The 13,762-nt window shown below is 37.0% G+C and overlaps 2 protein-coding genes across 2 annotated transcripts; both read right to left on the reverse strand.

Annotated features, from left to right (window-relative positions):
- Nucleotides 1–142: 142 nt before the first annotated feature.
- Nucleotides 143–1,972, reverse strand: LOC103939076 (phosphatidylcholine:diacylglycerol cholinephosphotransferase 1-like). The gene is made up of 3 exons (XM_009349133.3): nt 1,400–1,972; nt 716–853; nt 143–633 (listed from the first exon to the last, which is right to left on the reverse strand). The coding sequence occupies exons 1-3, from the start codon at nt 1,784–1,786 to the stop codon at nt 331–333; spliced, it is 828 nt and encodes a 275-aa protein (XP_009347408.1). The 5' UTR covers nt 1,787–1,972; the 3' UTR covers nt 143–330.
- Nucleotides 1,973–4,959: 2,987 nt separating this feature from the next.
- LOC103955285 (SNF1-related protein kinase regulatory subunit gamma-like PV42a) lies at nt 4,960–6,981 on the reverse strand. Its single transcript, XM_009367162.2, has 3 exons — nt 6,486–6,981; nt 5,842–6,205; nt 4,960–5,550 (listed from the first exon to the last, which is right to left on the reverse strand). The coding sequence occupies exons 1-3, from the start codon at nt 6,956–6,958 to the stop codon at nt 5,203–5,205; spliced, it is 1,185 nt and encodes a 394-aa protein (XP_009365437.2). The 5' UTR covers nt 6,959–6,981; the 3' UTR covers nt 4,960–5,202.
- Nucleotides 6,982–13,762: the final 6,781 nt, after the last annotated feature.

Below are 13,762 nucleotides of genomic sequence, written 5' to 3' on the forward strand. Positions count from 1 at the left end.
ACAAAATTACACCCACCCCCCCTATCAGTTTTAAGTATGGAAAGTACTTTCTCCGAGTTTATGATGGATTATTTCTGCTTATGCGTCAAACTGCGTTTTATGGTGAGGAGATGATTACGTTTGCATACATGTCAAACTGCGGTTTAAGAATGGAAAGTTCTGTTAAGAAATACACTCTTGAAGAAATTAACAACAAATGGTCCCCAGACAATTGAGCTGGTTGAGCTCTCTTTCTGACTCTATACAAGTTCATACACCTACTTTCATTTTCTTATCGAAAAACATACTCAAATTCCTACCCCAAAACAACCTGCCTACATTCCCATCCGTTCAAGGAAACAGAGCCTCTTTGGTAGAAGTTGATCTCTTGCTTTCCTCATACTTTCCGGCCAGAGAATCAAACAGAAAACCGGCTCCAACCCCCACGGCCAAGTCTATCGTGTAGTGCCCTCTTGTCCCCAGCAGCCTCACCGATTGCAGGACATTGAGGGCATCGAATGTCCATGCCATTTCCCACCTCTGCATTCTTCTCATATCCAAGGATGCAATCAGAGACCCGGCTACATGCCCCGAGAAGAACAGGAAAAACGACACATTCCCGACTGGGAAGTCCGCTCCTGACCCCAAAAACCCCTGTCAAAACATGGATTATTACACAACGCGCAAAATGTGAGGTTTATTGATGCGCGATGCATAACGATGGTGTGGGTATTACCTGAGGCAATGGAAGTTGGGTGGAGTAGCCGAGGATGCCCCGGCATGTGAACATGAAGACGGCCGCGATTGTGGGTCTTGGGCGGCCCTCTACTAGCCATGACCATAGTATATATGTGGTCTGCATTGCCACAAACACCTAGAGTGCCAGAAACCAATTCAACACTAAACAATACATAAAAATGCCATTCAATTTTGCACTACTTCAAAGCACATCAAATGTCCCCAAAAACCAAACATTGGATTTGGAGAGGATCAAAGTCTCGATATCTAGGCACCCAAAACTTCAATCACATCAACGACGGATAAATAAATAAATAAACAGAAATATTCTTTTGTCAGACTGTAAATCTGGACCACCGACGAAGTTAGATTTTTCATTTTTCCCTAAATGTGGTGTCTAAATTCAAAGGGTGATAAGATTACCCAAAACATAAGTGGAAATGCACGCTCTGTCAGAAATGCGATTTTGTTCTTAATATGACAAAAAACCCCAATTGCCCAAAAAATGCCAAATTTATTCGATTAAATTCACAAAAAAATTACAACTCTAAACATATCAGGACAAATTAACCAAACCCAGAACAAAAAAACGACGGAGAAAAATACAGATTACAACACAAACCCAGAAAATGCAATTTCTTTAAATATAATTAAAACGCAATTAGAGTTAGCAATTTAGTACCGTGTTAAGGCCAGCGAGCAAGGTGTTAAGCTTGGGCTTGGAAGCCAGGAGGAGGTGGAGGGAGCGGGTGGTGACGAACCCGATATCGAACGGCGGCGACGACGACGGCACCATCCGGAGCGTGTACTCCACGCCCATGAAGAAGAGGACCCCCATTGCGAAGAGGCAGGGTATCCAATGGTGCTTGGCCACGTGGGCGGCGTCATGCAGCCTCCACGTCATGAAGAAGGCCTTGCCGCCGCCGTTGAGACCGATCTTCTTGGCCTTAGAAGAAGAATACATCGCCTCCTCGTTGTGGTCTGCGGGCGAAGGGGAAACGACGCGAATGGGCTTGCCGTTTGGGACCCTTTTGTGCCGAGGCTTGAGGGACGAAACGGCGCCGTTCATTGTGAGTGGGGTTGGAGTTAAAGAGGCTTTTGGGGCAAGCGAGATTGTGGGATGCGGTGATCTATATATAACTAGAGGTTTAGATATTTCTCTAAACAGGATTAGAATTGTTAATTGGAAATTAGATTAATTTAAATGGATTGTTAAGGGACGGGGAGAGCGGAGCATCCAATGTGAAAAAGTGTTGGAAGTTGAGAGAAGGTGGATCTGAGAATCTGTGCGTGGAGAGAAAAGGAAGGGGCATGAGCAAGTGGGTTAAAGGGACACGTGGTCATCAAACGTTGTAATATGTGACTCGTGACTTGTGAAATAGGGACACTAACATGGTCCCGTATACCGTGTGATGTTTTGTGTCAAGAAAAAGACATGTATAAGTTTTTTTGTTCATATGTTTTTGTTTTATTAGCATGCACTATCACATGGTGGTATATTTGTAATATGTAAATAAGGGATCAATTTATGCGAGACAAGTTAATTATCATTGAAGGTGAAAATTTTACTCATAATGATACATGAAAAAGGGAAATGATTTCCATATCATTTTAAAATTCTCACACATCGCTCTTTATTGTGGTCAACTGATTGAATAAATAAAACGTAATCAACAGTCAAAATTAAATATGAGTGTGTAAAAAACGAGTATGTGAAAATCAATTTTTTTGTTGGGTATATACATCGTTTTTCTTGATTGGTTGTTTTCGTGATTTAGGGTGTTTGATTTTAAATTTATGAGATGCCATCATATGCCCAACTAGGTATGGAAGTAAATTCACCTACTCGACTAAAAATGAAAAGAAACAAATTCACTTGCGCTTATAGTACATAGGCATAATTAATTTTGACCATTATGATAAATATCATATGCAATAGTAATATTATGGGCCATTAAAGAATTTAGGTACAAAGTGAAAGTACAAACTGAACCTGTTATAGTTTTACTTCATATTTAATTCGACCAGTTCAAATTCAATACAAAGTGGAAGTACAAACTGAACCTATTATAGTTTTACTCCATATTTAATTCGACCAAGTTCAAATTCGATTCACATAAATTTTAAGTGCAATACTTATTTATGGATTGTTTTGCTATATATGTCCATTGTGATCACATATAAGTAATTCACAATTTTTATCAAACGTGAATTTTTATTTTTTTTTTTTTTTTGGGAGCGTAAAAGGACGGAGCGTAGGTATTGCATGTGTAAGCGACCAGTACATGATTCAACGTACGAATCAGCTTACACCACGTCATTGTGTATTATTGAGCATTTTAACTTGGAAAACAAAAATGTTATTCTTACCATCTATTCGTATCATTTCTTTAATAGAGATGAGACCCCACATGCATTGGCGGACTCTACCTCTATTAGAGAGATGATACAAATTATGGTAAAATAGGTGGTAAGTGTAACATTACTCCTTGAAAAATGTATTTTTTCTGTTGATAAGCTGTGTGGCTTGAATGATACGTAGCAATGATTGTTAAGGTGTTTTAGACTTTAGCCTTTAATGATGATGATGGTGTGTCACGTGTTTTAGCCTTTAGTAATAGTAATTTAGAAAATATTTTTTGCGCACCACTCTAAAGTGATGGTGATGCTCATCAATTTAATAATTACTATTTGATGATTTGATTTATCCTGTTTACTAAACAAATCTCGAAACTTAAACTCATCGACCGGAAAATTCATCATTGGTAAAGTCCCCAATCCAACCGAATCCATTATGATGAAAGAAATACGGTTTTGGAATGTGCGTGGAGAAAAGAATACGAAATCCTAACTCTTTCATCCCAATTAATACTACCTATCTATCACCATCCACCAGACATTAGAGAAAAAGACTTTTCTTCAAAAGCATTCATCTAAAACAACGTAGAGTACTAACTACAGTTTAACAACGAAAACAAAATAGAACACTGAAACACATGCAATCAATTTCTTACGATAAAGTTTCGCTGATGCTTCCTTCACTTGAAAAATCTCTGATAAAGATTACGATCTTAGTAGGTACATATAGCTTTCCCCATCGTACTCATCGGCCGTTTAGTGGGTTGGAAGGGATAAGCTCGCATTTAAGATTGGTTAGGCTAGGGTTGAAAGGGATAGGTTGGGATGCTTAACTATTGTTTGGTGTAAGTAACAACCCACGTCCTTGCTCCACCGGTCTGACGACGCCGTTCCGATGACCACACGAGGTAAGGGCCGTTGGCGACGAATCTGGAGAAAGACGAGATCACTGCTCACGACGAGCGAGGTCTGGAGATTGCTGCTTGTGCATATAGGATTTGTAACCCGTGTGTGAAGTTGAATTAGATAATCCACTTTATTTTAAATTCATAACCTATCATGTCTCGTCTTGTCTAAAATATATTTTGACATAGCAAACATAGGCGTGGGGGCTTAGTGTTTCTTAGCATCTCAATTTACCAGATTTGTGCATGGCGGTTTCACGAAGATTGGTAATTTAAAAACGTAGTGTTATACCTAGGAAAGCTAATTAAACTACAGTAGTTAATCAACGCATGATAGTGTTGCAGGGACGGTACATGCTCTCACCATATTATGAAGAAATGAACACACATAACACTAATCATTGATTAATTAGTAAAGAGAACTCCACAAGTTCTAATTATTGATTAATTAATAAGTAAATAGCAAACCGTGGCACATGATGGATTCCATGCAGTGCATGCACATAAGAAATTAAACTGAAGACAACTAATCCTGTATATTACAGCTGCCTCTCTTCCCGGTGAAGCAATTCACAGTTTACACAAATTATTAGGCTAATAGCAATTCATATACGGGAGAGCGTAGCGGAATATTCTAAAACCAACTTTGGTTATCGTCAATAAAAGTCGAAGCAGATCAACACAATACTTGTTTGACAAAAGTATTTGGAAATAATACCTCTATCAATCTTTTTCAAAAAAAAAAAAATATGATAGTGTCTTATTTGCAAGAAATAAGAACTAGTGCAATGATTTGAACATTGTTTTCTTCTTCTTATTTCGCCTTAAACTCCTCTCTGTCGTTTGGGTTCTCCTCCATGTCGAATGGATTCAATAAATTATAAATCAAACAAAATTACGAACAGTGTTAAATTTGCTTTCCTAATAAATAAATACAAAATTCCTAAGAAATAAATGAAAATCAGAATACACAAAGATATAAAGAAATAAAAACTACAAACTGGTCATTCACAAATTACTTGAAATTAACATTTACTCTTACAGGCAGACGTAAAGGAAAAGACATTTGGAGCACGGACTGTATACGATTAAAAGTTAATAGGAACAACTTTAAAAGCATGTAAATAAGCACAATCTATTTATACCCCAACATCTACAAAAACTCCTAAATATTACACAAAATATTAACCTCTCCAAATGGCTACAGAATTAGTTGATTCTTTCAGGGGTTTGGTTCAGCAACTATTGCAAACCTCATCGCTCGGATTATGTCCGTCAGAGAAACGAGGCCCTTGAGCAAGCCTTGTTGATCCACAACCCAAACTCGGTGCACATGTTTGGTGACCACCTTGTCAATCACTTGACCTAAGGGCGTATCGGATTTGCATACGACCAGTTCCCTCGACGTTGGACCCGCTGTGTTCGATGCTATTGATGCCAATAGAGGGTTTGCAAAGACAGTCTCCGTATAGTCCAGGGCACTCATTGGCAGCCATGTTTTCAGCGTCGCAAAGTGGCAACCCCTCAAATCCGTTGCCGAAAATGTTCCTATAACCTCCCTACCTATGCCCTGCAGTCAAAGGCATAAGAAAATCAATGCCACTAAACTTATACTCCCACATGTTAGTTGTAGACATTTAATGACCACATTGCTGACAACTTCTCTAATAGTGGTGACACCAAGTTTTAGAGTCTACATAGTCGATTGGTAAACGTGGTCAAATATCCTGAAAAAACGTCACTCGTACTTGTATTACAGGCAAACCAAAGTACGATTAACCACTTGCAATATGAACCAATCATTTCAAACAGTACATGTCGCAAACAGAAAAAGAGAAAATTAAATTTCAATGAGACGTACATTTACAAGCTGCTTGTGATCATCTTCATTGTCGGCGTCTGAGGATCTGACAATCGGAACAGCATTCAGCAAAGCTATCCGCATGCACTTTATGGCATCTATAACCATTGTGCGGTCAGTGATGGCGAAAACTCGTTCAGTTACCACTCCCAAATCAGACACCGTCCGTGATAGGATGCCATCGAGTTCGGATCCGGAGCTGGCATGTTCCTTGAGGAACTTCAACACATCCATTTGGGTGAGCATCCGGTAGCTGGAAGCGGATTCCACAAGTTCAACTCCAGCGACGTTGTCCATGTGGCTGTCTACGGGTACCAAAGCACGGTGTATTCCTTTGCTAAATATTTCCATACAGTCTATGATGCTGAAGATCGAAAGTGGTTATAGTTATAATTCGAAGATTGTGAGCAATATCCCACAATTGCATTAACCCCAATTTTTTTAATTTAAAAAATAACTCGTTGCGGCTGACCTAGTAGAACTGACTGTAAATCTAATCCACACATTAGATAATCTCACTCCGAGACTAGGAGAGATTGTAACATAACATGTTTTACAAGAGAAAAATTGATGTAAATTAAAAGTCCACACATTAGATAATCTACACATTTGCTAAAATTCAAAATTAAAAAGAAATTAGTCACCTTGTGTTGGGGTTTAGTGTCCACAAGCTTAAACCCTCAAGGCAGTGCCCTATGATCTTAGACACCGGAACTGACATCTTCTGATCAAGATCAAACCCATCATTAACTTCTTCATCCATCAGCTGATCTTCAGTCCCTGCAATATGAGCCAAGATATCAAGCATGGTGGCCAATCCTATATAGTGCTTCCGCACAGTCCCGGTCTGCTTGTCAGCTTCCATGATCATAGAACCACCGGCTCCAATCCACTGGCCTGGCGGTGCTGCCACGGGCACGGCCAGCACCTTGTTCGCCACCAAAGCGTTCATGGTATGGGCAAGAGTCGCCGTGTACGGCACCTCCACGAGCCTCCGCTTGTTAACCATCAGGTCCCCGACCTTCTTGTCACTTAGCCGTTGAGTACTACTCTGATCAGCCTCGTGAGAAGGCTGCTTGGCGGTGCCGGTGTTGTACTGCTCCTTTGTTTGCTGCATTTTGTTTATTTTTTGAATAATGAGTGGTGGTGTTATTGATATTTATCCGTAAGATGGGTGCTTCGGACTGGTGCGTGTCGAAGTCAGAGCTGCGGCAGTTGCATGGCTGTGTTTGTGTAGCCACGTTAAGAGAAAGGATAGGACTCGGTGGCATAACACGTGTCACGGTCCCGAATTATACATGATGCTGTTTTTAGTATTTTATTTGGTTAAGTACAAAATACTACCTTAACTATTTGTGTAACGACACTTTCATACCTCATCTTTTAAAATTGACAATGTCATACCTCATCTTTAGAATTTGGTCCAATGTTATACCTTCCATTACTTGGCCCGTTTACTTTTCAGTTAAATGCTGACGTGGCTTGATTCGAAACCCACTTTCTGTTAAAAAATTAATAAAACATTATTAAAAACTAAAAAAAATTATTTAATATTTTTTAAATATTAAAAGAAAAGTAACAAAAATTAAAATTAAAAAAAAAAAAACCCTCAGTAACAACCCCCGAAGAAGGAGGAAGAAGAACATGAAGGTTTCCCGATTCCACCTTAATGGGATCTAGGTTTTTTTTTTCCTTTTTTTTTTCTTTTTTACCTCCTCCTTCTTCCTCCTCCTTCTATTGCAGAAGGAGATCACGAAGGTTTCCCGATTCCAGGATCTAGGTTTTTTTTTCTTTTTTTCCTCATCCTTCTTCCTCCTCCTTCTTTTGCAGATTCAGGGTTTTTTTTTTTTCTTCTTCTTCTTCTTCTTCTTCCTCCTCCTTGTTCCTCCTTCTTCTTTTGCATACTGGTTTTTTTTAATATATATAACTTTTCTTTATTATTTTAATATTTAAAAATTATTAAATGATTTTTTTTAGTTTTTAATAATATTTATTAATTTTTTAATAGAAAATGGGACCTGAATCAAGCTACATCAACATTTAACTGAAAAGTAAACGGCCAAGTAACAAAAGGTATAACATTGGATCAAATTATAAAGATGAAGTTTGAAATTGTCAATTTTAAAAGATGAGATATAAAAGTGTCGTGACACCAATAGTTAAGGTAGTTTTTTGTACTTTACCCTATTTTATTTTTACAATGTATCATCTTAATTTCTTGTTAGGGTGCAACTTGGATTACAAGGTGTATTTTACCATCTAAGCTTCTGATTCCGAGACAAAATGTTTCAAAATATTCTGCCCAATTTAAATCCGAAATCGAAATTCCTAACTCTATATAAGAATTGGAAAATGTCAAAAATCCGATCTGAAAATTTTCCAAAACTTGAGCCTTCCTCTGTTAGATACACTCACTCATGCATAATTGATATAGGATATGTTTCAAAGGAAAACTAATGAAAATGGCTTGAAAATTTTTAGTTTTAACGAAAATAATAAAAATAAGGGTAAAGTGAATAATATCAAAATTGACTTTTTTATATGAAAATATGATTTTTTGTTAAAGTAAATAATACCGTGAGCTTTTCGTTATTGCTACAATATATCCTTAAATATTTCCCATGTTTCAATTGTTATTGCTACAATATATCCTTAAATATGATTTTATTCTCTTGAATATGTAACATACGTGAAATGAGAACAACAAAAAAGTATAATATTAGATGTATAGAGAGTCGTGGAAATAAGATACTTTTGAGCTTGATGTATTATATCCACAAAGTATATGACAAGGAAATCTTTTCTTTCACACTTCCAAAATCCACACAACTGAATCATCACACAAACGATGTACATGTCACTCACACATCACATGTTTTGATGAGCCACCAGTACTCCGATAGAACCTAATATCATAACAACACTCCAATACTGACACATCATCGTGATGAGCCTAAGCTCCATGAAGCCTCAACAACATCCTATTCTAATTTCACAAAGATCCAATGGTCGGATCCTCACTATTCACAAAAGTCGAACGATCGTCACATTCTACGATCAAACAATTGAAACTCTACACGGATATTGGATATGGGCTCAGGGCATCGAGAACGCTTAGCAACCCAAAATCCAAATCATCGGAATTTCTCATGCGTTGTCGCCAGTGGCGGATCCATACAGGGACCTGAGAGGTCCCGGGACCCTTCGAAAGTCTGAAGAAACACTTGTGATCAACCTTAGGGACCCTCCAACAATTTGGGCAAGTCCAGAGGGACGCATCTATTAAGAGGCCTGGGTGGTCCTAGCACCACCGGAAATGGGGATAAATTTATGTGAGGTCCTCCAAGGATCACCCAAGTCTGGGCATATGGTGGAGGAGAAGAACAGCGGAGCTGCAGAATGTTCTGGTATTTTGCAAACCAGAAAGAAGAAAGAAGACTACTTTTTATTCAAATGACTTGGGAAAACGGTGCGTTTGATGTATGGTTTGAAAAAAAAACCTTATGAGTAAAACGGTTCAACTTTCAAAATGGTTCAACTTTAATATATAGTTTTTGCAATTTTTTATTAAACAAAATGGTTCAACTTTCAAACAGAGTTGGAACTTTTCCAATTCCATTTCTAACTCCTAATTGGCTAATCCCATTCTCTAGTCATCTCCCCACCCACCGGCACAACCCCAGTCTCCTCCCCCATCTTCACAAACTAACTAGTTCAATTCCAATTTTAGATAATTTCAATTATATTCTAGATATTTTCGCTCTAGTTTACAATAAATCTATAATGACACATTTTTTAGTATGAAACTTCGCCATGGACAAATTTAGTTTTTGTAATTTATATTTTCGTCTAATATTTTTTTGAACTTTTATATTGGGACCACCCAATCTTAAAATCCTGCATTTGCCATTGGGTGCAATGGAGAGGCTTGTTGCCTCCATGGACGTGCAGGCAGCAGTAGAGAAGACATTTTTCGCTATGAATATCATTGAGGGTCTACTCCGCAACAAAATGATAGATCAATAGTTTCGTGAAGAGGACATTTTTCACTATAAATTTTTTTTTCTTTATTATTGGGACCCCCCGAGTCTAAAATCCTAGATCCGCCACTGGTTGTCGCATGAGCTGGTTTTTGGCGAACGGAAACATAGTTTTCCTACCAATTTTCAAGCATGTAAAACTTAACACGAGGAACAACTTTTATACTTTCTAGTAAGTCCTAAAGTAGACAAAAGACAGCCAAAATTGCCAGTGAAGGTCATCGGTACCTTATACGCCACAACATCAATTTGCCGCCTATGGTGGGTCCAAAGAGGCCTAGGTTGGTTGGGTTTTCCTCTTGGGATGATGGGCTACAAGTTCCAGGTGGTGGAGTCGGTCACTACTAAGCAATCCGCTGAAAAAAGAATAGGGCCGTTGAAACCTAAGAAATTTGCATCCTCGCACCACTGCGTGTGGTGGCTTATCAAGGAGGTTCTTGGGTGAGTTTTGTAGAGAGAAGTGAGGAATCTAATTCTAGGTAAATGGCGCCACCAATTTTACCTGATATGGCCGGAATTCACATCGAAAATCTCAAAGGAAACGGGCTAGTGAGAAATTTAACCCTAAACCTTAAACACTCAATTTTGATGCTCAAAACTTCTTCGTTCTAAGGAATCAGGCGCCGTTTACGCCTATGCACTCGTAGAATCTATCTATACATTCTAAACCACCTCCATACACCAAATGAAATTTAAAATGACCAAAACGCTCTTGAAATCATTTTTTTCCAAAATTATAAAATAAATAATAAATTTCCCCCCGGGGGGGGGGGTGATATTTAGTTTCAAGTAGCTATATGTATGCAGTGTGTGGCATGAATATGCATGGGCTTTGTTATTATCCTAGGGGCCATTTGATAACCAATTTTTTTTTCATTAGTTTTTGGTTTTTAGTTTTCACTTTTTGAAAATTGAAATCTTGTTTAATAACCACTTTCACTTTTCAAATAACAATTAAAAAGTGAAAACTCAAGGCCAATACTCAAGAAAACAGTTTTCAATTTGTGGTTCATAGTTTTTTTTTTTTTTTTTTTAAATTAAAAATAGTTACTAAACAAGATTTCAATTTTCAAAAAAGTTTAAACAAAAACTGAAAACATAATAATTATCAAACGCCTCCCTAGTTAATGTAGAGTCGAATCTAGTGTAATCGAACATATGGATTGCTTTATCTGAACTTTTCCGCAAACAAATAGATAATAAAAAAAAAAGGAAAAAAAGGATATGGGGATCAACTTAAAAAACTACAACTTGAGGATACTACAAATTCGGAGAAGAAAATTGACGAATGCCTCAACAATGTTTGACGAGTTTGCCTCAGGGTTGGCCACAGGAGTGCCAATTGCCCTTGCTCCCAAACGTGTCTCAGATGGCGTAACAGAGGTTGGCAAGGGCTATGTAGTAGCTTGTTTGTGTGGTCCTGTGGTGCGTAGCAGTGCAAAAGAGAATGCCCGAAGCAAAGAGTTTGGACAACATGACGCTTTGGAATGCCCGAAGTTGATAGCATATGCAAAAGAGAATGCGAAAGCAGAGTTGACCTTGTATATCTAATGACATGATCCAGTTGAGCTGAGGATTGAGATGTATGAATGTTGCAGCTGCTGTATTGTTTAGGGACGTCATTTCATGGCGGTTCCTTAATTTCCTCTTTCTTTTCTTGATTTTGACCACATATGTCACGTCTGCCTTGGAATAAGCTAGCTAGCTAGCTCCGTCGTCATTCATGGCTGGTGGTGGCGGATAGATACAAATATCCAAAGAGTTGATAGTGGGGATTTCTAAGCATGCTGGGTTCACAATTATGTAAAATATATGCCAAAGGTTGTTTGCATCTATCAGCTAGTGTTTAGTTAACGGGGAATATGTTGAAAATTTTAATAATATTATTATTATATTAAATTTATTAATTGAATGGAAATTAGAAGTAGAGTTTTTTAGTAAAAAAATGTGTATACTTAAATGAAGAGTTGTAACTTTTGACTCTTCATGAATAATCACATACTTTCTAAAGAGGTATCTCACATTCTATAAATAAGGAAGCCTCCTATAATCAAAAAATAACTTTTCGTTGTTTACATAATCATACATAGAGTGCATTAAATATTAGAGAGTCTCATAGAGTCCATATGCGAGAGTTTTCAACACAATTGTGGTTTATAGAGCCTTGTGATTTAGAGTGCTACTATTACAAGGACATGGTCATTGTATCTTGGGTGGCATGCGTCGATCAACCATGAACACCATAGTGGGACTTAAACTTTTCTTAAGGACAAAGTCTAAAACTTGCCTCGACCGAATTTTCAGATTTTTCAAATCCATTATGTCATGTTCATTTAACATTGGTTACTCATGTGCATGCATTAATTTTGATATATAATTGCATGAATTATTTCTTAAATTTTTATGTGATTTAATATAGCAATTAGACCCTAATTTTTCCAACAATCTTAAGACATGTCTCCAATCTTACCATACCTTAAACAATTAATCATTACAAGAGATGTCATTTTGATTGTCTCATTCAATTAGCAAATTATATTTCCATTTCTTAAAAATAGCTAAGCCACCTCCACAATTTCCTCACATTATGATTGCTTTTTAATGCTATCAATTACTCACTCATCAATCTTAAGAAAAGTTTATGGTTTATTTGCTATATTTGATTAACAAAGGTTGGTTTGAGAAACTGAATTTCTTTCTCTGTAACAATCATATATATATATATATATATATATATATATATATATATTCTATTTAATAGTTACGCATGAAAGGGGTTATGTATTGATTGAAAAGTTGCATTGTTTTAGTTGCATGCATGTCGCCATTTATTTGACAATTTTGCCTATATATAATACTGATATCATAATTGTTTTCTTTTAAGAATTGAATGTTTCTTGGCATTATATTGTGAGTTTACTCTCGTTAGTTTTTTATTTAGGTGAGAAATAAATATATGTTTCTATGGACTGTATGCAACAGTGTAAATTTGAATTTGTGTTAAACATATTATCTCATAATTGAAAAGGATTTGATATAAGTCGAATAGATGAACTTCCTAGATGAAAATTTTTATGGGCATTGCCACATTGCAATAGAAAGTCATTGGTTGACTGCAAGGGTCCAATGGTTTGTGATCAAACTAGTGGATATTTGGGCATCCCCAATGACTTTTCTCAACAGATGCCTTGCTTGATCAATTTGGATAGCGGTTGCCGAGCAAAATTAAGGTCTGTATGCATATATTTATCAGATTTATGTGTATGTTCATAAAATCCATGTTTGCAATAAAAGGTATATAGAAATGCATTTGTTATCGTTTGACATATCATAATTGCATATTTGTTTTTCTCTAGTGTATATCAAGTGTTGTACTATGGAGAATTATGAGTACTTTCTCGAAAGAGGAGTAATATAATGGGAACTATGTTTGTCACGATAAGACGATGAAATTTGATTTTGAGTAATGACAATCAGTCGTGATGTTCTGACAATCAGTAGTGATGTTGTCCTTAGTTAAATTGTAAAGCATGAACTCATTTTGTTTGAGTTATTCATCTTGAAGATGACGCTTTAGTTGTGGAGGCCAAAGTCTGCTTTGAAAGGTTTAAGCACTCTAGGGTGAGGGTTACCGTGGAAACTGTGTAAGTTCTACAAACAAATCTCTAACAATTGAAGATAGACAAAGAAAGACTATCTTCATAGTTTCCTACTTCTAGAATTCTGTGGAAAGTTGTATTCAATGAAATTCGTATGTTCGGCTTGGAGGGAGATCTTTCTTCCCAAGAGCTTCTTATATTTTGAAGAAGTTTTATAGAGGTTGAATTTGGTATTTGGATATTTGTGGCATCAATGATCTAGTCAATCATGAATGGAATTTT

The sequence above is a fragment of a genome, unplaced genomic scaffold (genome assembly GCF_019419815.1).
Source record: "Pyrus x bretschneideri cultivar Hongxiangsu unplaced genomic scaffold, Pyrus_bretschneideri_v1 Contig20, whole genome shotgun sequence".
Lineage (NCBI taxonomy): Eukaryota > Viridiplantae > Streptophyta > Magnoliopsida > Rosales > Rosaceae > Pyrus > Pyrus x bretschneideri.